Consider the following 24,817-nt stretch of genomic DNA (forward strand, 5'->3'; position numbering starts at 1 on the left):
TAAAAAAATTTTAATATTTGTTTTTTAAAATTTTGAGTTACAGATTCTTTCCCACTCTCCTTCCCCTCCCTCCTCGCTGAGACAGCAAACAATTCAATATAGGTTTTACACGTACCATCATGTAAAACATATTTCCGTATTAGTTATCTTGTGAAAGAAAACACAGACCAAAAATAACACCAAAAATGAAGAAAATAAAAAATAGTATACTCTGATCTGCATTCAGACTCTTGTCAGTTCTTTCTCTGAACATGGATAGCATTTTTCATTATAACTCTTTTGGAATTCTCTTAGATCTTTGTGTTGCCAAGAATAGCCAAGTCATTCAGTTGATCATTGTACAGTATTGCTTATACTGTGTACGATGTTCTACTTGTTTCGCTTTGCATTAGTTCATGTAAGTCTTTCTTTTCTTTTCTTTTCTGAAAGCATCCTGTTCATCATTTCATATAGCACAATAATATTCCATCACAGTCATAAAATACAACTTGTTCAACCGTTCCCCAATTGATAGGCATCCCCTCTATTTCCAATCCTTCTACCACAAAAAGAACTGCTATAAATATTTGTGTGTACACACACACACACACACACACACACACACACACACACACATTCTTTTCCTTCTTTTTTTTTTTTGGTAGGGTTAGTGGGGTGTCTCTTTGGGATATAGCCCTAGTAGTGGTATTGCTGGGTCAAAGGGTATGCATAGTTTTATACCCTTTGGGCATAGTTCCAAATTGCTCTCCAGAATGGTGACATCAGTTCGCAACTCCACCAGCAGTGCATTAGTGTCGCCATTTTCCCACATTGCCTTCAAAATTTGTCATTTTCCTTTTCTGTCATATTGGCTAATCTGATAGGTGTAAGGTGGTAGGTACTTCAGAGTTGTTTTAATTTGTATTTCTTTCTTCAGTAGTGATTTAGAGCATTTTCCCATATCATTGTAGATAGCTTGGATTTGTCTGAAAATTGCCTATTCTTATCCTTTGACCATTTATCATTTGGGGAATGACTTGTATTTTAAATTTGAATCAGTTATTTATATATTTGAGAAATGAGGCCTTTATCAGAGAAACTTGCTGTAAAATTTTTTTGCCCCAATTTTCTGCTTTCCTTCTAATCTTGGCTGCATTTTTTTTTCCAAAAAAAAAAATTTTTTTAATGTAATCAGAATTATCCATTTTATATCTTGTCCTATCTCGTTTGGTCATAAATTCTTCACTTACCCATACATCTGACAGGTATACTATTACATACTCCCCTAATTTGCTTATGTTATCACTTTTAATGTCTAAATCAAGTACCCTTTTTGACCTTATCTTGGAGCACATTGTGGCATTTTGGTCTATACCCAGTTTTTGCCAAACTGCTTTCCAGTTTCCTAGCAGTTTTTGTTCCCAAAGCTGGGATCTTTGTGTTTATCAGATAATAGATTACTATGTTCTACCTACTGTGTATTATGTACCTAATCTACGCCACAGATCCACCACTCAATTTCTTAGCCAGTACCAGACTGCTTTGATGATTACTGCTTTATAATACAGTTTGATATCTGGAATGGCTAGTCTACATTCCTTCACATTTTTTTTTTCATTGGTTTCCTTGGTACTCTTGACCTTTTGTTCTTCCAGATAAATTATGTTATGATTTTTTCTATAATTTTTTGGTAGTTTGATTGGTACAGCACTGAGTAGAATTGTCATTTTTAATACGTTGGGTGGGCCTACCCATGAGGAATTAATATTTTTCCAGTTGTTCAGATCTGACCCTATTGGTGTGAAAAGTATTTTGTAACTATATTCATATAATTCCTGGGTTTGTCTTGGCAGGTATTTTATATTGTCTAGAGTTATTTTAAATGGAATTTTTTTTCTATCTCTTTCTGATGAACTTCTTTGGTAATATATATAAATGCTGATAATTTATGTGGATTTATCTTATATCCTGCAACTTTGCTGAACATTGTTCATTATTTCAGCTAGTTTTTTAGTTGATTCTTTTAGGGTTCTCCAACTATACCATCATAACATCTGAAAAGAGTAATAGTTTTATTTCCTCATTGCCCATGCTAATTCCTTCAATTTCTTTTTCTTATCTTATTCCTTTATCTAGCATTTTTAGTACAGTATTGAACAACAGTGGTGATAATGGGCACCCATGCTTCAACCCTGATCTTATTGGGATCGCTTCTAGCTTATCCCCATTACAGATAATGCTTGCTGATGCTTTTACATAAATGTTATTTATCGTTTTAAGGAAAGCTGCATTTATTCCTATATTGTCTAGTGTTTTTAATAGGAATGAATGTTGTATTCTGTTAAAACTTTTTCTGCATTTATTAAGATGATCATGATTTTTGTTGTTTTTGTTATTGATATGGTCAATTATGCTAAGTTTTCCTAATGTTGAATCAGCCCTGCATTCCTGGTATAAATCCCACATGATCATACTGTATGATCTTTGTGATATATTTCTGTAATCTCCTTGCTAGTATTTTATTTAAAATTTTTGCATCACTATTCAATAATTGGCCTATAGTTTTCTTTCTCTGTTTTTGCTCTTCGTGGTTTAGGTATTAGCACTATATTTGTGTCATAAAAGGAATTTTCTAGGACTCCCTTTTTTGTGTTTTTCCAAATAGCTTATATAGTGTTGGAATTAATTGTTCTTTAAATATTTGAGAGAATTCATTTGTGAATCTATCTGGTCCTAGAGATTTTTTCTCAGGGACTCAGTGATGATGGCTTGTTCAATTTCCTTTTGTAAAATAGGGTTATATAAGTATTCTATTTTGTCTAATGTTAATATGGGCAATTAATTTTTTGTAAATATTCATCAATCTCACTTAGATTTTCATATTTAGTGGCATATAATTGGGCAAAATTAATTTTTCTTTTAAGAATTTGGATATTATACCATTTGATGCATATATGTTGAGTATTGATCTTATTTCATTGTCTACAGTACCTTTTAGCAAGATGTAGTTTTCTTGCTTATCTCTTTTAATTAGTTCTATTTTTGCTTTGGCTTTGTCTGCGATTATGATCGCTACCCCTGCATTTTTTTTTTACTTCAACTCTGCTTCAGGTATGTTTCTTATAAACAATATATTTTACGATTCTGATTTTTAATCCACTCTACTGTTCATTTCCATTTGATGGGTGAGTTCAAAGGATGGACATTTTAGTCACTTCTTTACAAATAATTCCAAATTGATATCCAGAAATCATTGCATAAAGTCATTTTTTTTTCCAACAGTGTATTAGTGTGCCCATCTTCCCATATTCTTTCCACCGTTGACTAATGGCCTTTTTATCTTTGCCAATTTGCAAATGTGAAGTGAAACCTTAGAGTTATTTTTAGGGTGCTTTTCTTTTTTAAAAAGTGTGTTGATTCCTTCTGTTTTTATATTAATTTTCATGTATATCCTTCCTCCTGTTTCTCACAGAGCTAGCTTTTATTACTGAAAAAAAAAAAAAAGCAATTCAGCAAAATTAACAAAGACATCAATCAACCCTAACAGTATGTTTCTTGTTCCATACCCTTAATCCTCCATCTCTACAAAGAAGGGTTTTCTCATTTTTTCAGGGAGAAGCTTCATCATTATAATCTCATAGCAGATCAGTTGCTTTTTTTCTGCTCTGTTTACATTATTGTAATCATGTATTTGTGTAATTTTCCTGGTTCTTCCAGGAAAGTCTTCTCACACTTCTCTGTAGTCTTCATATTCTTCATGGCACAATAGCCTATCATTACATTCACATACCACAATTTTTTTCTAGCTACTCTGTAGTCATTTGGCATCTACTTTGTTTCCAGTATATGCAATCATTCTGTCACTGACCGCACTAAGGTATATGTGTAGTATTGGATCCTTAGGTTAAAGAGTATGAACATTTTAGCCACTTAATTAGCTAAATGTCAGATTGCATTCCAGAATCGTTAAGCTAATCTGCATTTCCACCAATAGCTATTTAGCTTGCTTGTGGTTCCTTAGCCCTTTTAACAGTAACTACTATCTTGTAATTTTTGCCAATTTGCTGGATAGCAGATAAAACTTTAGGGCTATTTTCATTTCTGTATCTTTCCTTATCAGTGATTTGGAGCAGTCTTTCATATGCTCACCAATAGTTTACAATTCTTTTGATTTTAAAAATGATTTTAATAGGTGAAGTGTCCTTAAGTATTAATAAAGTCCATTTAATAAAAAATGGTATTATCTAAATAATATGAATCAAGAGAATATTGGACATTTAATAAATGCCAAACTATTTTATAGAGATTTTAAAAAGTTAATGTTATACTACATATTTCTACTTTATTTAAGAAACTATAAACATATTATTAAATCTATCTTAATTCAGTTATTATTCACTTTAGTACTTGGATAAGTAGACAATTCTTTATTCAAATGATAATCATAAGTAGCATTTATATAAGGGCAGCTAGGTGGTTCAGTGGATAGAACACTGGCCCTGGAGTCAGGAGGACCTGAGTTCAAATCTAACTTCAGACACTAGCTATGTGACCCTGGGAAAGTCACTTAAACCTATTTGCCTCAGTTTCCTCATCTGTAAAATGAGCTGGAGAAGGAGACGGCAAACTACGCCAGTATCTGTACCAAGAAGACCCCTTATGGGGTCACAAAGCCAGACATGACAAAAGGACAACAAAAGCATTTATATAGTGCCAAATATAAGAAAAATTTGTAAAGTGATCTCTAATATAGGATTTGTTTCTTTTTTATTTTCATTTTCATAGGGGCCAGTCAAAGCTTCATGGGGGGGAAATCAGGTTAAATTCAGAATTGGACCTAGATGAAATCATATTGGAGAAATTTGCCTTTTCAAATGCCCTTTGCCTTTCAGGTAAGCTGTTATTTCACAGAGTTTAATGTGTTTTCACAGCTTGTTAGTGGTCATTAAGAGTTTATAAATGAATAGAAGAGTTTGACATGTTCACAGATTAATTTAACTCAGAGCTTCATGTTTTGGCAGTGTGCATTGGCATTGCATGGCCTGAGGGCATGTGCAGTGCAAAGTGCCTGTGTTTTGTGTTCCAAACTTAGGCTGCAGTGCAGGCAACACAAACAAGTGCTGCCAGAAACACCTTAGATTCATTATGCATTTGATTTTTAATTAAATTTTGGTTGTTGCATGTTCAGAAACCTTTTACTATTGTCATATGGTGTCGAGACCCAGAATTTAAGAAACACTGAACTACAGAAACAAAGAATACATTAAGCTTCTAGAATTAGGAGCACAAATCTTACATAAAACCTTTAGCGTTTTTTAAGTTAGAACCAAATGAATTTTAATAATCAACAAAGGCTTTTGTTCTGTGCCTTTTTCTAGGTCTGACTGTTGTGCTACCAATTTTGTTCTTAATGTGTATATTTATAACTGATGATCTAGATTTCCCTCACTTCTTGCAGTATTTCCCCTTTTATTTCATATTTATTGATTTTTATAATACCATTATATTTCATTACATTAATATACCGTTTATCAGACTTCTGTGATTATTAGACATAGAGACTAATTTTTTGCTGTTATTACGGCAAATACTGTTATACTGTAACATACATAATATACAATACTGGAATACTGTTACTATTTCTTGTACAACTAGGTGATCTTTTCCTTTTTTGGCCGGGGTGGGAGGAGATGAGGAAATCTGGACTTGAAGCACTGTTTGGAAAGATATGATCAGTTTTACGACTAGTATTGCCCTATTGCTTTCTAAAATGCCTATACCAGACTATTGTCTTACTAGCAATGTAATAGTATTCCTATTTTAATAATATTTTATTTTTCCCAATTACATGTAAAGACAATTTTTAACATTCATTTTTTAAAATTTTGAATTGTGGATTCTCTTTCCCCTCCCTTGAGACAGGAAGCAGTTTGATATACATGTGCAATCATATAACAACTTATTTCCATATTAGTTATGTTTTGAAAGAAGACACAGATTACCACCACCACACCCCAGAAAAAAATGAAAAGTGAATAGCATGCTTCAAACTGCATTCAGACTCCCATCAGTTTTTTCTCTGGAGGCGGATAGCATCTTTTATCTTGAGTCCTTTGGAATTGTCTTGGATCACTACATTGCTAAGAATAGCTAAATCATTCACAGTTGATCATCATTACAGTATTGTTGTTACTATGTACAATGTTCTCCTGGTTCTGCTCACTTCACACTTCAGTTTGCATCAGTTCATGTAAGTCTTTCCAGATTTTTTCTGAAGTCTGCCTGCTCATCATTTCTTCTGTTCTATATTATATCCTATTACATTCATAGGACACAACTTGTTCAGCCATTCCCCAATTGATTAGCATCCCTTCAATGTCCACTTCTTTGCCACCACAAGAAGAGCTGCTGTAAATATTTTTGTACAGATAGGTCCTTTTCCTTATTTTTTTTCTCTCTTTGGGATACAGACCTAATACCAGCTTTGCTAGATCAAAGTGTATGCAGTCTTATAGCCCTTTGGGCATAGTTCCAAATTGCTCTCTGGAATGGTTGGATCAGTTAACAACTCAACCAATAGTGCATTAGTGTCCCAATTTTTCCACATTCCCTTCAACATTTATCATTTTCCTTTTCTGTCATATTAGCCACTCTAATAGGTGTGAGGTAGTACCTCAAAATTGTTTTAGTTCACATTTCTCTAATCAATAATGATTTATAGAATTTTTCTTTTTTTATATAATTTTGTTTTTAGTTTTCGACATTCACTAATATAAGATTTTTGAGTTCTAAATTTTCTCCTCTCTTTCTGCTCCCCCCTTTCCAAGATGGTATGCAGTATGATACAGGCTATACACATAAAGTCATATTAAACGTATTTCCACATTTGTTATATTGTAAAGAAGAATTAGAACCAAAAGGAAAAAAAAAAACACGAGAAAGAAGAAACAAAAAAAAGAGAAAATAGTATGCTTCAATCTGCATTCGGACTCCATAGTTCTTTCTCTGGATGTGGATAGCATTTTCTATCATGAGTCTTTTGGAATTGTCTTAGATCCTTGTAATGCTGAGTCGCACAATGTTATTGTGTACAGTGTTCTTCTGGTTCTGCTCACTTTATTCAGCATCAGTTCATGTAAGTCCAGGTGTTTCTGAAGTCCACTTGCTCATCATTTCTTATGGAACAGTAAGTAGTATTCCATTACGTTAATAGACCACAACTTGTTCAGCAGTTGCCCAGTTGATGGGCAGGCCCCTCAATTTCCAGTTCTTCGCCACCACAAAAAGAGCTGCTATAAATATTTTTGTTACAGCATTTTTTCATGTGACTATAGATAGCTTTGATCTAGTATTCCTATTTCCCTTAAACTCTACCAGCATCTAATTCCAGGTTAATTCCTGTTAGTCTTGATTTGAATTCATTATATTATGAAGGACTTTAAGCATATTTTCATGTGGTTTTTAAAAAATTATATATCCTCCAAAGAAAAATGTGTTCCTGAAGTGAGGCCAGGAGAAATCACAAACAAGCAGGACAACTCTGAAAGTAACATGTTGAATTTATGATATGTATTTAAAAAGAAAAGTAAACTAGATAGATTTGCCATTTCATGTATACCCTCCTTTTTTGTTCTGTTGTTTATATGGCAGTAGTCATTTTTGTTGATGCTTGTAAAGTTCGTAGTTCTTAAAAATGGAAAACTGAAAAAAAAACCTTACTCCAAATTATGAGCTCCTTTAACTGCTGTTCTGTTAGGGACTGTGTATTATTAGACTTATTATATCTGTGTTACAGATTTTGGATGTCAGACCGTTAGTTGATATATTTATTACAAATACTTTTTTCCCAGTTTATTTCTTTTAATTTTGGTGATACCATTTTTTGTTATGAAAAACCTTTCATTCTGCTTAGGTTTTTGGTCTTCAGGAAATTCTCCAGTTCATTTAATGTATACATCATTTATTAAATGTCCAATATTCTCTTGATTCACATTATTTAGATAATACCATAGATAATACTGGAAGAATTTGGAGGGACTGGAGGTCAAGTTGAGGATGAATAGGTTTAGAAGGAATGAGGCATAGGGAGATGGAAATCTGATAAAAGATTGTGATCACATCAAGGTATTTCAGAATTCATAATCATGGAAGTAGAACTGAGTGGTGGGAAAGATCAAGAATGTGACCATTCTCCTGGTGGCTGAGATGGAGTTCAGGAGTAGGTCTTGGGAGCTGAAGAGAAAAGAACTGGGAGACTAGGTATTTTAGAGAACATTAACATACAAACTGAAGTTCCTAAGTAGAAAGTCATAGTTTTGGGACGTAGAGGAAGACTGCAAGCCAAGTACTGAAGAAAGGAGAATGATACAGTAGATAAAGGTGATATATATGAATAGAGTGAACTTTATGAGAGAAGAGATTGTAAGAGATGGTCACACAAGGAGTGTCTGGGAAGTGGCAGTGGAAAGAAAGGCACATGCAGACTCCTCTAGGACCAGCATGTTGGGGGACACAACAGAAGTAGCAACCAGTATGGGCACAGATGGCTACAGATGGAGTGCCTTTCTAGAAAGAACCAGGTCTCTGGGCATTAGAAAACTGAGGGAGTAGGAGAAGGAAAGTTCCAAAATGAAAGGAATTTTAATGATAGAAGATTCCAGGGAACATGATGGACAGGGCAAATAAAACTCAATTGGGGTTGGGACTAAGGTTGAAGTGTTTGGGAGAAAGGGAATAAAAAGTAGTGGCAAGGAAAAGAGCTGTTTTTTACATTGGGGATTCTGTATTGCTGGAATCAGAAGAGGTAAGAGGTAATCGAGATTTGCTAGCCATAAGGAATGAATCAAAATGAATCGGTTCCCTTTCAGGTGTGAGAGCACAGTTTCTGGGTTGGGTTGAAGAGGTAAGGGCTAGATGTCTGATGTTCAGGTGAGCTAAGACAAGGTGGTAAAAAGCCAGGTAAGTGAGTTGAGTCAGAGAGTTGAAAGGTGACTGAAACTGCACTCTCCAAGGTTGCCATTGACATCTTTATTGCTAAGTTCAGACATCTGACTTCTACTCAGCATTTGACACTATTGATCACGCCTTCTTCTGGAAACTATAGTTGCACTGGGTTTTTATGAAATTGTTTGGTTGTGGTTCTCTTCCTGCCTGTAGGACCAGGCTTTCCCAGTCTCCTTTACAGGACTGTCACCCATGTCCCACCTCTTAATACGTATGCACCCCAGGGCTGTGTTCTGAGTTATTTCTTCTCCCTACACTCAGATCTTATTAGCTTCCATGGATTCAGCTGTCATCTTTATAGAGATGACTCCCAAATCTTGTGACTAGTCCTTGTTTCTCTCTTAACCTCTCCTTTTGTATCACCAACTGACCATTGGATGCCCTGAACTCAACAGATCCAAAAGTGAATTCATTATCTTTTTTCCCTAATCTTATCCTTCTTCTTCACTATTTCTTCCTTTATCAAGGTTTGAAACATAGGAGTCATTCTGAGCTCTTTACTCTCACTCATGTCCCACATTCAAACATTTAACAAATGTTGATTCTACTTCTAAAATATCTTTCACATCCCTCCCTTATTACAATCATCCTAGTACAACCTCACTTCTCACTTTGACTAATATAGTAGCCTCATAATGGATCTCCCTATATCCAGTCTCTCCTCCCTCCAAATTGATATTTCTAAAGCACAAGTCTGACCATGTCACTACTCTGCCTATATCTTCCTGGCTTCAGAGTCAACTCTGTCTACAGTCTGGTTCCTTCCAGAAAACACTCTATCTCTAGCCATCTATTCCTATACTGGTTGCCACTTCCGTTGTGTCTCCCAACATGCTGATCCTAGAGGAGGAGTCTGCACATGCCTTTCTTTCCAGACACTCTTTGTGCTACTGTCACTTGGCTGTTCATTAGCATTCCTTCAGTAAACAATTATCATTGTCGATAATTTAGATCTTTCACCTCTACTGTATAAAAATGTGGCAGTGCCTGGTTAAGATGAGGTCAAGCAGAGTTGCCTGGATCCTAGTAAGTATATACCAAAGATATCCATGCTGGAGGCAGCACAGTTGTATGGACACCCAGAGATAGCTTTCCAAAGTATATCAGAGAGAAGATTTTCAAAAGAATGGCAAAAGGTCAGATTGTGCTTTTCCCTAGAAAAGCAACCAAGTCATCAGTAACTCTCAATCCATATATCTACTTTATCATCTCTATAAAAATCTAGAGCAAAATGGCCTATATGCTTGAGACTATTCTTGGTGAAAATAGGGAAACAGAATAGACAGTCTTTCACAAATGATTTTCTACAGCAAATCACATTTTTGCAATCATACAACTGACCAAAAGATATAAGGAATATAAAAGCCTATTATGTCACTCATCGGGTTTTTTTTTTTTCAATCAAGTATAAGGCTTGGTTGAACAAGACAGCTTTAAAGGATCTCCTCCAACAAAGTGTTGCATATACAAATGTTAGAATATGGAAAAATCCAAAACAGCTTTGACTATAAAACAAGCTTTATAACAGCAGTAATAACTGACTTTTATGTAGTGCTTTTAAAGTTTATAGAGTGCTTTACAATTACCTAAAGCCTCACAACAACCCTTTGAGATACATACTACAAGTTTTATTCCTATTTTACAGATGAGGAAACTAAATTTCAGAGGGATAACTTTCCCATGGTTACACAGTATCAGAAGCAAGATGTAAACACACTCCAGGCTGATTCCAAGTCAGTTAGTCTAGTTACTAGGCCATATTGTGGTTCCATGAACTCACTGAGTACTAAGAGCAAATGGAGCATAAAACAGAGAGACGTATGCTCACTTAGGATATTCACCAAGAAAAGGATGTCCTGCTTGGAGTTCAGATATTAGGGCCTCAGGTTGATAGTACTGATCTTCTAATGCCCATATTTATAGATGGTATTAGATACCATATCTAGTTAGGTATCTAGATATTTTTAAAAGCATGGCCATAAAAGTAATTGAGTAAATTCTAACATCCCTAGCCTAGCATTCAATATCTTTCACAATCTGGTACCCCTTACCATTTCAGGATTATTTCATTCTATCCTCATGCATATGCTATATGCTCTAAATAAACTATACCTACTAATCAGTTGTACTTCATATATGTGCAGTCTCATCCTGCCTGTGTGTCTTAGCTCACTTTGTACCCTCTGTTTGGAATATCCTTCCTCTCTTTGTTAAATTCCGGCCCAGTCAGGAAACCTTCCCAGTAATGATGTTTTCCCTTAAAAAAAATGCCCTTCTATGTTATGTCCTTCTAAATGATTATAACTTACATGAGGATAAGGCAATGATTGTAACTCTCTTCTTCTTCTGCTTTCCTACTAGAGCTCCCTATTAGTAGGAACTGTTTTCCAAGTTCTTTGCACATAATAGACCCTTAAATGTTTGTTGATTGTGTCTTATGTACACAATAAGAACTAGATAAATGTTTGTTGAATTTGAATTTTAAAGATATAAAAATATTCTTTTTAATGTCTTCCTCAGTGAAACTGGCTATTTGGGAAGCATCACTGGATGATTTTGTTGAGTCTATTCAGTCCATTCCAGAGGTAATAATTTGTCAATTCTATATGTTATTTTTAAAGTAAAAAGGAGTCAATCTTTTTTGAGAGGACACTTTAAAAAGTTAAATGACTAGTCAGTTTGGTATTAAAACAAAGCAGTGATAAATACCACAAAAATTATACAAACAGAAACCCCAATCTCCTAGCTTTCCCTCTCTTGGTGGAACAGGATGCAGAAATAGAAAATAAGCATCATAATTTTTTTTTAGCTTGAGCTTAAAATGGAGACAAATACTTTTTATTGAGATTTTGATGCAATTAAGAGTGCACAATTTGGCAGAAAACAGTGAGGAAATATTTCCTGTCTCCAAGGAAATAGTTATCCCTAGCCTGCTGGAAATTAGTTTGCTGTTGTACAAATATTTTGCCAAACTATGATTAGAGTTACATAGTAGCTATGACAGGAAAGGTTCATAGAATATTTTAATTTCATTAATACTTTATTTTTATTTATTGACCTCCATCATAATTTTCAACGTCAAAGGATTTTTCAGTTATGCTTAAGAGATAAGGTTAAGAAGCCATAGTCTCTACCAGAAGAGATGAAGCTAATGTTTCAGAGGAAGTGATGGGGTGAAGATGAACATAGAAGTGTTGCATAATAAGATTTTAAAGCCTTATGAGGATAGTGATATACAACTAAAGACAGTCATGTATGAAGCATCTTAATGATAGTAAATCAGAACTCTGCAACTTCATTTATGGTCTTGTGGGGCTCAATTTAGAAATAAAAGTCACAAACCAAATCATTTATCAAATTGCTCTTTTTCTCTAGGCTTTAAAAGCTGGGAAAAAAGTGAAACTTTCTCATGAAGAGGTTATGCAGAAAATGGGAGAACTATTCTCATTAAGGTAAAGATTTCTATTGACCAAAATATCTATGTTGAAAATATTCCTAAAATACATGAAAGGTTTTTTTAAAATACCACATTTATATTAACTAGCTATTTTCATAATATTAACAAAAAATCCTTTCTTTCTCAGAAATGTAAATATGTAGGACAATTAGGTCAACTTTCATGCTTTGGGAGAAGAAATCCTAATTTTGTAAAACATACTTGCTACTCAGAGGGATCTCTGATGTCATTGATTAGGAAGTTCCCTCCAATAATACATATTGTAACTTAACCTTCCTTTGCAAATATTGTCCATCTGCTTCTCTAAGTTTTTCATAGGAAATCCACCTAATGTACTAAATATATCTATTGCTTTCTCCTGACATCAGAAAGATACTAGTGGAGTTCACTGGCTGTCATTCTGTCATATTTCAGCCCTAAAATGTGACCAGACTATCATCTCCTCCTATCATACAATTTCCTCATTGATGTCTTTCACTCCTGTTCATCTTCAGCATTTCTCATTGGTGTTATATGTAGCAACCTATTCATACCCTTCATGTGCCTCTCCATTGCCCTCACTTTAATTCCTTGGAAACTCTTGTCTTTTATGTTGTCAAGATAGGTAAGTAAAAAAGGAGGAAAAGAAGATAGAAAGGAGGAAGGAAGAGAGGGAGAGAGAAATGTGTGTATACGTGTGTGTGTGTGTGTACATTCATGTGATGCAATCAAGAAACCAGAAAGAAGGGTAGGATGAAGGAAGGAGAGTTGGAATATGATAGAGGCCTTTTGTGTGAAGATCAGTGTATAGTGGTGAAAAAAATAATTTTGTCATTGATGTATACTACAGACCACCTAAACATACAAATGATATATATGAATTCAGGGAACATCGTGAGCCTGGTACATAGACATGATACAATTGTGATGGGGAACTTCAGTTATCTAGATATCATCTGGAGCTTTTCAGTAGCAGAGCAGCTAATAATTTCTTGATTTACTTTAATGATTCCATCCTATAAAAGGTGGAGTAAACAAAATGAGAAAATCTTATTCTAGTTCTAGTTCTTACTGAAATGGAGAAACTACTTAATGGGTTAGAAATTATATTACCACTACATTGCACATACTGTCACACCTGGTAAGTTCATTTTCTTAAACTGCTTTGGCTCAGTATAGAAAAGGGTGGAAGAAATATATTTGGAAATGAAAATGATGTAAAAATAAAAGACCTATGCAAATTAAATTTTTTTTATAAAAATGTTACTATGAAATATATTTGCATAATGGTGCAAGCAGAGGTTTTTACATTGATTTTAATTCAACTACTAAAACACTTACATTCTAATACAATTTTATTATCTAACTAAAATTTTAAGTTTAACCTATAGAAGTAAAAACATTTATATTTTTGCTTTTTTTTTCAGACACCGTATAAATTTGAGTTCAGACTTCCTGATGACCCCTGATTTCTACTGGGATAGAGAAAACTTAGAGGCACTTTATGATAAAACTTGTCAATTCCTTAGCATTACTCGCAGAGTTAAGGTAGGTCTTCTATTCTTTCCAGAAAGAAGAATAGAAGCAACTTTTTTGTTTATAACTATTTATAATAGTATGAAAGAGGGAAGTCCATTTGGTGTAGATATTGCTATTTATTAGAGGCAGTATGATATAGTGGATAGAGATGGTCTTAGAATCAGAACGACTTGTATTCTGGTCTTATTTCTGACATTTGCTATGTGATTTGTCTCAAGCAACTTTTTAAGACTATAAATTGTAGAAAAGTTACCAGTTTGCACTTCAGTAGAGGAAATTTTCTCACCAAAAGTTCCTGACACCAGCAAAATCACAGGTTCAGTTTAAAAAAAATTTTTTTCTGACTTCTGCCTAATCTTCCCTATCCCTTATATTAACTTTGACTTATGTGCTCTAGTAAGATACAACAGTGATATGACTGATTCCATTTTTGTCTATAATGAGTACCTTCCCTTTTTCTCCTCTCACTCTCATCTTAATCTCTTACATTCCAAAGTTATCTGATCTCTTAATTGCCAAATCCCTTAGCCATTTTTCAGTTCTCATTCTCCACCTATCTGCAGCCTTGCATGATGTTGATCAGCTTCTCTTCCCTTATACTGTCTTCTCTCTGGTTTTCAGAACACCACTGTCTCCTGGTTCTCCTCCTACATATCTGACAACTCTGCCTAGTCCTCATCCAGATCATGCCCTCTAAGCATAGGTGTCCCACAGGATTCTGTTCTTTTTCTTCTTGCTCTCTACTCCTTCACTTGGTGATCTCATCAGCTCCCATGGATTTAATTACTACCTCTATGCTAATGATTTGCAGATCTACCTGTCCTGCTCTAACCTCCCTACTAACTTCCTGTCTTGCATCTCCAAATGCCTCCTTTGAGACATCTTGGGTGGCCAGTAGACAACTTAAACTCAGATTTTTCTAAAACAGAATGCATAACGCCTCCCTCCACCCCCACCCATTTTCCCTATTATTGTAGAAGGCAGCACCATCCCAGTCCCTTGAGCTTGCAACTTAGGTGTCATCCTCAGCTCCTCATTGTCTCTCACCCCCATATCCAACCTGTGGCCGAGTCTGTCCACTTAATTTTTGCAGAATCTCTAGTATACAGCGCCTTCTTTTGATGCTACCACCACAGTGGTGCAAGCCCTCATCCCTTCACAACTGAACTTACTACAATAGCTTGCTGGTGGGCCTGCCTCCTACAAATTTCTCTTCACTCCAATTCATCCTCCGTTTAGCTACTAAAGTGATTTTCCTAAGGCATAGGGCCAACTGTATCACCCCCATCCCTCCTCAAATCCCAGGGTTTCCATCACCTACAAGATCAAATTCAAAACCTCTTGTTTGGCATTCAAAGGCCTTCATAACCTAACTCCCTTCTTCCTTTTCTGTCTTCTTACTCCCTGCTCCCCACCATAGATTCTTTGATCCAGTGACTGACCTCCTAGCTGTTCCATGAATAAGACACTCCAAGCATTTTCTTTGGCTGTTCCTGTCTTTTCATCTCTGCCTGACCTTGGTTTCCTTCAAGTCCCAACTTAAATTCCAACTTCTACAGGAAGACTTTCTCAGCCCCACTGAATTCCAGAGGCTTTTCTCTTTTAATTTATTCTTACTGACCCTATATGTAGTTTGTGCATATTTGTTTGCTTGTTGTCTCCTCCATTGGATTGTAAGTTCCCTGAGAGCAGAAACTATCTTTTGCCTCTTTTTGTATTTCCAGATCTTAGCATAGTGCCTGTCATGAATAGGCCCTTGATAAATGTTTATTGACTTTTTTGACTAATAGCTAGCATTCAGATACTGCCTTAAGTTTTTTTTTTGTTTTTTTTTTTTATAAATTTCTTTATTTATTTTTAGTTTACCACACACGGTTCTACATAGTCTTGAGTTCCAGACTTTCTCCCCTCCCTCCCCAAGACGGCATGAAGTCTCATATAACTGTCATGTATAACTTCGCATTGAATTAATTTATGCACTAGTCAAGTTGTGGAGAAGAACCTTGACCAATGGAATGACTCATGAGAAAGAAGAAACAGAACCAAAAAAAAAAAAAAAAAAAAAAAAAACCAAAAACAAAAGAGAAGCAGAAAAACTGCCTTAAGTTTTGCAAAGCACTTTACAAATATCATTTTTTTCCTCACCACAACACAGTGAAGTAAATGCTATTAATTCCATGGCCAATACAGATTAAGTGACTTGCCCAGAGTCACTTACCAGCTAGTAAGCATCTAAGCGTGGGTTCAAACTCAGATTTTCCCAACTCCAGGGCCAGTGATCTGCCCACTGCACCATTATACTGTAAACCTGTAAATCTTGCAGTTGTATACCACATCAATTGCTGGGCAGACACAAGGAAACAAGCTAAATGACTATTGCAGTAAAACATTCTCAAGTTAATAGGAGTCTGGATTAACATGGTAAGAATGGGATAGATTCTGGAGATGATTCAAAGGAATAATCAGCAGGATTCATCAGTTGGCTTCAAAAGTGGGGGATGGATGAAAGGAAGGATAAAACAATAACCTCAAGGTTTTGAGCCCTGGTAACTAGGAGAATTGGCAGTGCCTATAACTTTAAGGCATAGAAAAATCAGGAGGATGGCTCCTCGTTTATTATCAAGTCTAGTTTTTTTTAAATCATTCCTTATTCTCTTTGAATTTGCTACACCATACTTCTATCACTTCCATTTCCTTGAAACCCTCTTTCATGATATAGGGAAGAAATAAGTTTATTTTCTAGACACATTGAAATTAAGGTGTTTGTTGAGTACCAGGTAAAACCTATCCAGCGGCCATTATTGATGCAAGACTGAAAGGTGGAAGAGAAACAACTGAAAAAAAAAAACTTGTGAGGAGCAATAGCTAATATGATTATTGTGAGAGTGTTTATAGAGAATATTAAAGAGGTCCAAAGGAAAAAAAAGAGGTCCAAAGACAGAACCTTGGGAAACATCAGTGAAGGAACAGTCTAAAAAGTTCATTGTATATGCAAAACCATTTTAATATATTATACATTCTAAAAGTGTTCGTCTCTTTTTAATTAGGAAAACATTTTTGTCTTGTCACAAAAAGTTATTTAGGTTGATCAAGCTATATAACAATAATAGCTAGCATTTATATAGCACCTTAAAGTTTGCAAAGAATTTTACAAATATCTCATTTTATCCTTGCAACAAGCCTGGGAAATAGAAGCTCAAGAAGTATCTGAGAGTTCTTCAGATTTTTATTAGACAGATACTCAAGATTGATTTAAACCATCTTTTACTAATAATAAAATTACTAATTAATCCTGCCAAATATTTACTCAATTCTGTGTTAGAAATTGGGAAGGATAACTAAAAGAGAGGTAGGAATGTTTGAGAGATGCAAGATATGGAAACTCATGAGAAACATAAGCTAGAAGAGATATGCATCCTTAAAATTCATAATAGGCCTAAGATATTTTTTCAAAATGACAGGAAAGCAAAAAGTATACTAGAAAGAAATAACAGGTAAGGCTTATGAGCATATTCAGCTATGAGAAATAAAGGCCTGCCTTAGACACAATGGCCACACTATTGTGAATTTTATATGTGTTTTTTGATGGAACTTATCCAGTATTATCTTATGGAATCTGCATGAAACAATGGTTTCCATGTTGTTTTGTCATCCAGCACTCCCTCAGACTTCTCCTTTCTACCTGTAGAGTTTATTTTTCTAATATTTAAAAGACTCTATTCCTGAATACTTAGAAATATTTCCTAAATGCTAACTTTTAAAAAATATTTTGTTTTGTTTCTTCAATCAGCAAAAATTTGCCCACCCCTTCCTGACCTCCACAGAAAGAAAAACAAAACCCCTATTACAAACACGTGTAAAACATATGTAGTCAAAACAAATTTCCATATTGGCCATATCATACATATATGTAATACACACTTTGTTATGTATATATAATAAGCAATGTATATTATGCAGATATATATGTGTGTGTGCACATACACATATGTATAAGGTGTTTAAAAGCATGTAGAACCTGTGGCTTTATATTGGCACTAAAACAAATATCAATAACTCCCTGTGACATATCTTTTCTTCTTCACTTCTTTTGCTCCTTCCCTTTTTCTTCTCTTCCTGTGCTGCAATCCTGAAGTGGTACTCACAGGCATTCAGGCTAAAGAAGTAACTAACCTTTGCTTTAGATGTTTATATCAGGTAATGGTAGTAGAGCTAGGAGAGAGCTGTACAAATTCATGTCTGAATTGCCTGTTATAGTACTGTAGCCAAAAATGCTTCAGTCAGGATGTCAGTTCTCCATATGGCATAATATTGGGGAACGAGGTTTTAGCAGTAGGTGTGAAGAACCTTGTTAACTCTCTTACATGCACTTTGGTCCTCTGCAGTAGTAGCAGCAGTAACAATGTAGTATTTAGGCAGATTTAAACATAGCTTCCCAATAGTTTGTTACACCAATCTATCAGTAACCTCAATATTATTACAATAAAATATTAATACAGAATCATGTGGCTCTAATAGCAAATTTTTAATGATATTCTTAAGTTTAAATCTTTGGTTTTAAATAATACTTTTTATTTTTGCACCTTGACATGATTAATAAAAGGATATACCACAGATTTGAAATTAAGGTGGAAGCAGAAGAAAACAATGACATTTTATAGTTACATGTAACATCTTGCAGAATAAAAGTAACAATTTAGATATGGCCCTTTCTAGAGTACTTGAAACAAAGAAATATGTAATGTTTATCCTTTTTGGATGAGATCACAAATTCTTCATTCTTGGAAACCACCATTTCGGACTCAAAAGGGCTCCTCATTAGAATTTTAAGTAGTGTCATCTAGTGTTGAATTTATAGCAGTTCAGATCTTCAGTTAATAGACTACACAGAGATAGAGGCTAGAGGATTTCCTTTCTTTTATACTTTAAGTTCCTTTTCATAATAATAGATGAGGTGGCTAGAGGAAATATTTGTAATGTTTCATGTTTATAGGATTTTTTTAATCTTAAAAAGAAGGTACATGATGAACATCAGAATTAACCAAGAGACAAATATTTGAAAAGTGGTCTAAAGAAAACAGCATTTTAAGGTCAGAAGGCCTGAGCTAGTTTTCTCTTCTGTAAAGTGAGAATATTAATCATACCACCTGCCTTGGACAGTTGAAGAAAATGCTTCATAAAGAACTGCATACATATGAGTGGCAGCAAGGTATAGTGGATACAGAACTAGCCTCAAAGCCAGGAAGACCTAGTTTTAAGTCTTATCTATGACATACATTGGCAGTGATAGACAACTAAAACTGTAAGTGTCATAGAAAGTGTTGATCTGCATTGGTACGGGGAGTTTTTTATATTAGTAAATCAGTTTCAGCCCCTAAACCTCATCTTTAGGCCTTTGGTAGGGATTTCGAAAAGATAAGCACTTCAGTATGTTACCTGTTTCTCTTATTTTTTCTGTCTGAGCTCTAGAGATTTTTTTTCTTTCAACAGGTGATGAATGAGAAACTTCAACACTGCATGGAACTAACAGACCTGATGAGAAATCACCTCAACGAAAAGCGGGCACTCCGCCTAGAATGGATGATTGTTATACTTATCACTATAGAGGTAAACAGGAAATTTTGATGACAACTATTTTCACCATCTTTATAATCTGAAGGATTTGTAATTTCACATGCATTAGGTATTCTCTGTTGAGGGTGGTTGTCCCTATTTTCCCATAAAACCAACCAGAATGTTTTTCGAAAGCAAAATTCTTGGGCCCTGCATCAGTTGGCTTTGGGACATCTTGAACTACTTAACTGGTAGGCTTCTTAAATTGGTTAGAGAATTCAGTCTATCTCCCACCCGCTCCCCCCAAATATCTTCTCTTCTGGGTCTTAGTGTGGTAGACACTACTACTTTCCCAGTCACCCAGGCTCATAACTTCAGTGTCATCCTTCATTCACTACTCTCACCCCATACATCCAATCCATTGTCAGATCTTTCTCCCTTCATAGTATCTGTCATATGTCCTCTTTTATAGAACTACCACCCTAGTTCAGGACCTTATCACTTCCTGAGTTGTTGAAGCCTTCTAATTGGTCTCCTTGCCTCAAGTCTCTCCTAGCTGCCAAACTGATTTTCCTAAAGCCCAAGTCTGACCATATCGTCCCAGCACCTACTCAAAAAAAACTACTTCAAATTACCTCCAGAATCAAAAACTCCTGTTTGTCCTTTGGAGCTATCAGGATCTAGCCACTACCTACCTTTCCAGTCTTTTTAGATTACTTTCCCCATTGCATCCTATAATCCAACTATACTGTCCTGTTGACTGCCCCTCATACATGGTACTCCATCTCCTATCTCCATGTCTTCGCACTGACTATTCCCCATGCCTGGAGTGTTTTCCTTCCTTGCCTCTTAGCAACTTAGTTTTCTCTTTTTTCAAGACTCAGATTAAATCAGTTCTTCTGTAGGCCTTCCTGGGTTCCAGCTGCTTGCCTTCTATCTACCCTGGGTAGATCAAGTATAGTCATTTACATGTTGTTTCCCCCATTAGAGACTGTCTTTACTCTTATTTCCAATGCCTAGAAGAATTTTTGGGGTATAGTACTTAATGAATGCTTTTTGATTGATCTCTCAAGAATACCAGGATACTATTTTGTCTCTGATTCTTGCTGATATGTTTACTTTTTTTTTCTGTTCATATATTCCCTCAGTAGAGCTCTTTACTCCACTGCTTATTTGCAAGTGACGTTGTTGTTTATATCTACCATACACCTATTATTTCCTCAATTGGTTATTTGTAATTTTAATTATTCTGAGATCATTGTGTTGTTAATTTGGAACAATATAGTCTCATTGAGAAACACATATTGTTAAATGTTAGGGTTTTGTTTTTTTTTACAGCAGTGGATAGCTTATGAGCATTGAGGGACCCACACGCTCAAATGAAAGTTCTGTCCTTCTGTTCAATTCTACCCTCAGTTCATCATCCATCCATAACACTTTAGTTAATGGACTAAAGTTTCCACATATTTTGATTTTTCTGTTATGGACCTTTATACCATTATTTTTCATGTTTCTCTGAATTTCATTCAGGAGTCTTACCAAAGCAAGTATGACCAAAATTGTAAAGGTATTTTGATATAGAAAAAAAAAACCTTTTGATTTAACTCTTTAGTGGTTTGTATATGCCGCTAATGTACCATTTGGTATATTTAAACATTCCTAATATTTTTAAAAACATTTGACACAGTAAAAGAAACAGAGAGTACTTGTTCCTAGCTCAAAACCCACCTTGTACAGAAAGGCCTTGAGAGACAAGTTCATCTATCATAGTCTTTTGAAATATCCTTTTCATTTTTAGAATGTTTTGCAATAAATCTTTGTAATCAATGAGTAGAATTTTGTAATCACTTTCTTTATTATTTCAACAGGTAATGTTTGAACTTGGCAGACTATTATTCTAATTATGTGAAAAAGATGCGGATAACTGAAAAATTGACGTATAAAATATACTGAAAAGTATCAGTGACAGATGTGTAAATAACAGGAAGCAAATATTCCTTTTTGCGTGAACTTTTATAGTGTTACTAATCTTTGTATATATTTTTCTGGTCAAAAAAAAAATAATTATGACTGCTATACTCAAGTTGCATGCCTCTCCCTCTACTCAGTTAAATTTTTTTAAAATAGTAACTAAGAAATTCAGGTATTGGTATTCCTACATGCAAGATACAATAAAGAAATTTTCATTTTGTCTTATGTGATCCTATCCATAGATCTTAAAAGTATACTTACCTTGCCCTTTTCAAAGAACTTTTTACCAATCATATTTCTATTCCTTTGTAATATTTTTCAATATAATTTCTATTACAAGCGAGCATACTCTAGCCTTCTAAATATCTAACTTAGGGTAGCATTCTACTCCTAGGTAGAACATACTTCTTTATGGCTACCAAGAATTGATTCAATACCTTGGTAGAAGAAATCTCCACAATTGTTCAGTTAAAATCCTCTGATGTGTGTGTGTGTGTAAATTAAAACATACTTTTATTAAAGTGTTTTGTTTCTTTGGTGAGGAATGAACATAATCAATCAGTCCTTCTCTCTGTTGCATGGCTACCTAATATTGGTAATTTGGAAATGTAAGTTTAGTATTTCTTAAAGAGGTTTACAAATGTAAAAATAATTTTCTTACAGATTGTTTTCACTAGAATCTATATTCAATTCTTAAAAATAATTTAACTTAACGTACCACTTAATACATTTTTATTTAAGAAGTATTCTTCTCCTTACTGTAGATTCTTACTTTATTAATAATGGCACAAAATAAAGTGAGTTCTGACTGGCCCTTGGTGATACTTCCCCCCCTTCTTCTCTACCCTAGCCTGTTGTCAAAAATATTTAATTAAAATGCTCCACAATGAAGTTTCTCTTATAAAATCTTCTAAAACTAATTGCCTCAAAAGTGTTTTAAACTTACGAATTATCACTTCCATATGGGACAAATAAAGTTTCAGTTTCATTTACTGAATACTGGAGGAAAACTCAGTAGTGAGAATAGATTAGTTTATTTGAAGTTTTCATACTACAGCTTCAAAAAGTAGAATGAAAATTTTTAGGAATCACTACTAATTGGATAACCAAAACCCCTTTATCCCAGTATCCTTCTCACCCAGCTAGGTGGGTCAGTGGATAGAGTGCTAAGCCTGGAGTCAGGAAGACTCTTCTTAATGAGTTCATACGTAGGCTCAGATACTTACTAGCTGTGTCACCCTGGCCAAATCATTTAACCCTATGTGCTTCAGTTTCCTCATCTGTAAAATAAACTAGAGGAGGAAATGGTAAACCATTCCAGTGTCTTTGTCAAGAAAACTGCAAATGGGTCACAAAAAATTGGACACAACTGACCAACAAAATGTAAAACGAAATGGAGTGTCTACTTCCAACCTCAAAAGATCTAAACACTACTGAACACATAGGCAGCACCTATGTTTTAAGACTCACTGGGCTTGATTTAAGATGACTAAATGGACGCAAAATTTCAAATGTACTTTAAAACTAAACATCCATATAACTAGCTGTTTACGTTTAAATTTTCTCATGCATAAGATGTAATTTTTCAGTAACACGCCTTATATCCTCAGGAAGATTCCTTGATTTGTCCAATTATTTTTATTCACTTATATTGATACTGTTGAGATTTATAAAAGTTCATCTAAAAGTGTTACTAAACTCAAAGCTTCTGTCATATCTGCCAATTATCAGGTGGGGGGGGGGGTCCCCATGGAAGTTTGGTAACAAAAAGGGGTGCTCATACCCAAAAGGTAGAAACCAATATTCTAAAACGTTTGTATTGCAAGCCCAATTCTATAGATAAGTAGGGATTAGATAATAAATGTGATATATTTGCTAAGTCCCCTTTCTAAAGGAAAAGCTGTTGTTATTAAAAATGTAAGCTAGATAATTAAAGTTGCCATTCTTTAACTTAGAATAAATAGAATATAAACTAAAATTATAGACATGGTTAAAATAAGCAAAGGAGTAGAGATGTTTAGGCATAGTACAAAAATAACTCGGCTCTCTGCCTTCCAGAAATTTAAATGTACATGGTATGTCAGCATATAAAAACAAATGTTTTGTGGTTATTAGGTAGGGATGGGATTGAAGGGGGAGGGAAGGAGGTATGTGAAAAAGCAGGGTGGACTTAAAAGTCTCTAGAAAGGAAGTTTCCAAAGCTTCAGAGAGAAGACTCCATCCTACCAATTTACTCTAAAAAGGCTTTTTACAGGCATATAAATTGTGCTTTTACCCAGAGTCAGTATTAGAGAAACCTAACAAGGAAATAAGACTTAATGATAAAGGCATAGTCTCATCAGTCTCAACTGATTTTTCCATTGCTACAGAGTAGCTTTTTCTGTATCCAAAGTAAGTATTCTACTCTCATCTCTGATAAACTTGCTACAGTTGTGTACCTCTGGAGAAAAAAAAGCCTTTGCCCTCAATGAGTACGTATATTATCATGTATGGAATAGTCCAGAGGAACTAAATACAAATAGCCAGAATACAACAATTATAATATTAGTACTTAACATACATTATGGTGGCCTGAGATATTTAAGGAAGGAGGGCTACTCTTCAGTTGTAGAAGTCTGGTAATAAAGTAATACCTAAACTGGGCCTTGAAAAATGTCAGTCACTAAGCTAGAGACTTTGTGGGGAAGGAGGGTAGAAAGACTCCTCCTAGGCAAAGAAACCTTTAAGGAACAGAATACAGCTACTCCAATCTGGATGGAATACTATAAAGGTAAATGAGCCAGCTTATAAAGGGTGTTGAATGGTAGGCTAAAGGGAAGCCATTCTAACTTTTGTGTTTGGAGGAGAAACATGATCAGACTCCTGCATTTAGGAGTTAAGATTACAAAAGAAGTTGCTCATTAAAATGATATAAACGGTTTGAAAAAATAGCAGTGCCAAAACAATTCCAAAGGACTCAGTATGAAAAATGTTACCTACCTCCAGAGAAAGAATTAATGGAGTCTGAATGCAGATTGAAGCATGCTATTTTTTTTTACTTTATTTTTTCATAGGGTTTTTTTTTGGTCTGTGTTTTCTTTCACAACATGATTAATATGGAAATATGTTTTGCATGATTGCACCTGTATAACCCATATCAAATTGCTTACTGTCTCAGGGAAGGGGGAGAGGAGGGAAGGAGAGAGAATGGAACTCAAAACTTTATTTAACATGTTAAAAGTTGTTTTTATATGCAATTGGGAAAAAAAATTTTAAAAAAAGATTAATGAAGCAGATTAGGCACAGAAGATAATACATAAATAAATAAAGTGTAGCACAGTGCTTGAAGAAAGACCC

At 34.8% G+C, this 24,817-nt stretch overlaps 1 protein-coding gene across 4 annotated transcripts in view; it reads left to right on the forward strand.

The window, feature by feature from the left end:
* RMND1 (required for meiotic nuclear division 1 homolog) overlaps window positions 1-21,706 on the forward strand; it is a 51,156-nt gene extending 29,450 nt beyond the window's left edge. For all 4 annotated transcript variants that reach the window (XM_036767021.1, XM_036767022.1, XM_036767023.1 and 1 more), the window contains 6 exons: window positions 4,765-4,871; window positions 11,503-11,567; window positions 12,358-12,434; window positions 13,846-13,966; window positions 19,448-19,564; window positions 21,379-21,706. In XM_036767021.1, coding sequence (XP_036622916.1) covers window positions 4,765-4,871; window positions 11,503-11,567; window positions 12,358-12,434; window positions 13,846-13,966; window positions 19,448-19,564; window positions 21,379-21,411 — 520 coding nt within the window. In that variant the 3' untranslated portion in view covers window positions 21,412-21,706. The remainder of the gene's footprint in view (window positions 1-4,764; window positions 4,872-11,502; window positions 11,568-12,357; window positions 12,435-13,845; window positions 13,967-19,447; window positions 19,565-21,378) is intronic.
* Window positions 21,707-24,817: the final 3,111 nt, after the last annotated feature.

Source organism: Trichosurus vulpecula, chromosome 7 (genome assembly GCF_011100635.1).
Source record: "Trichosurus vulpecula isolate mTriVul1 chromosome 7, mTriVul1.pri, whole genome shotgun sequence".
Lineage (NCBI taxonomy): Eukaryota > Metazoa > Chordata > Mammalia > Diprotodontia > Phalangeridae > Trichosurus > Trichosurus vulpecula.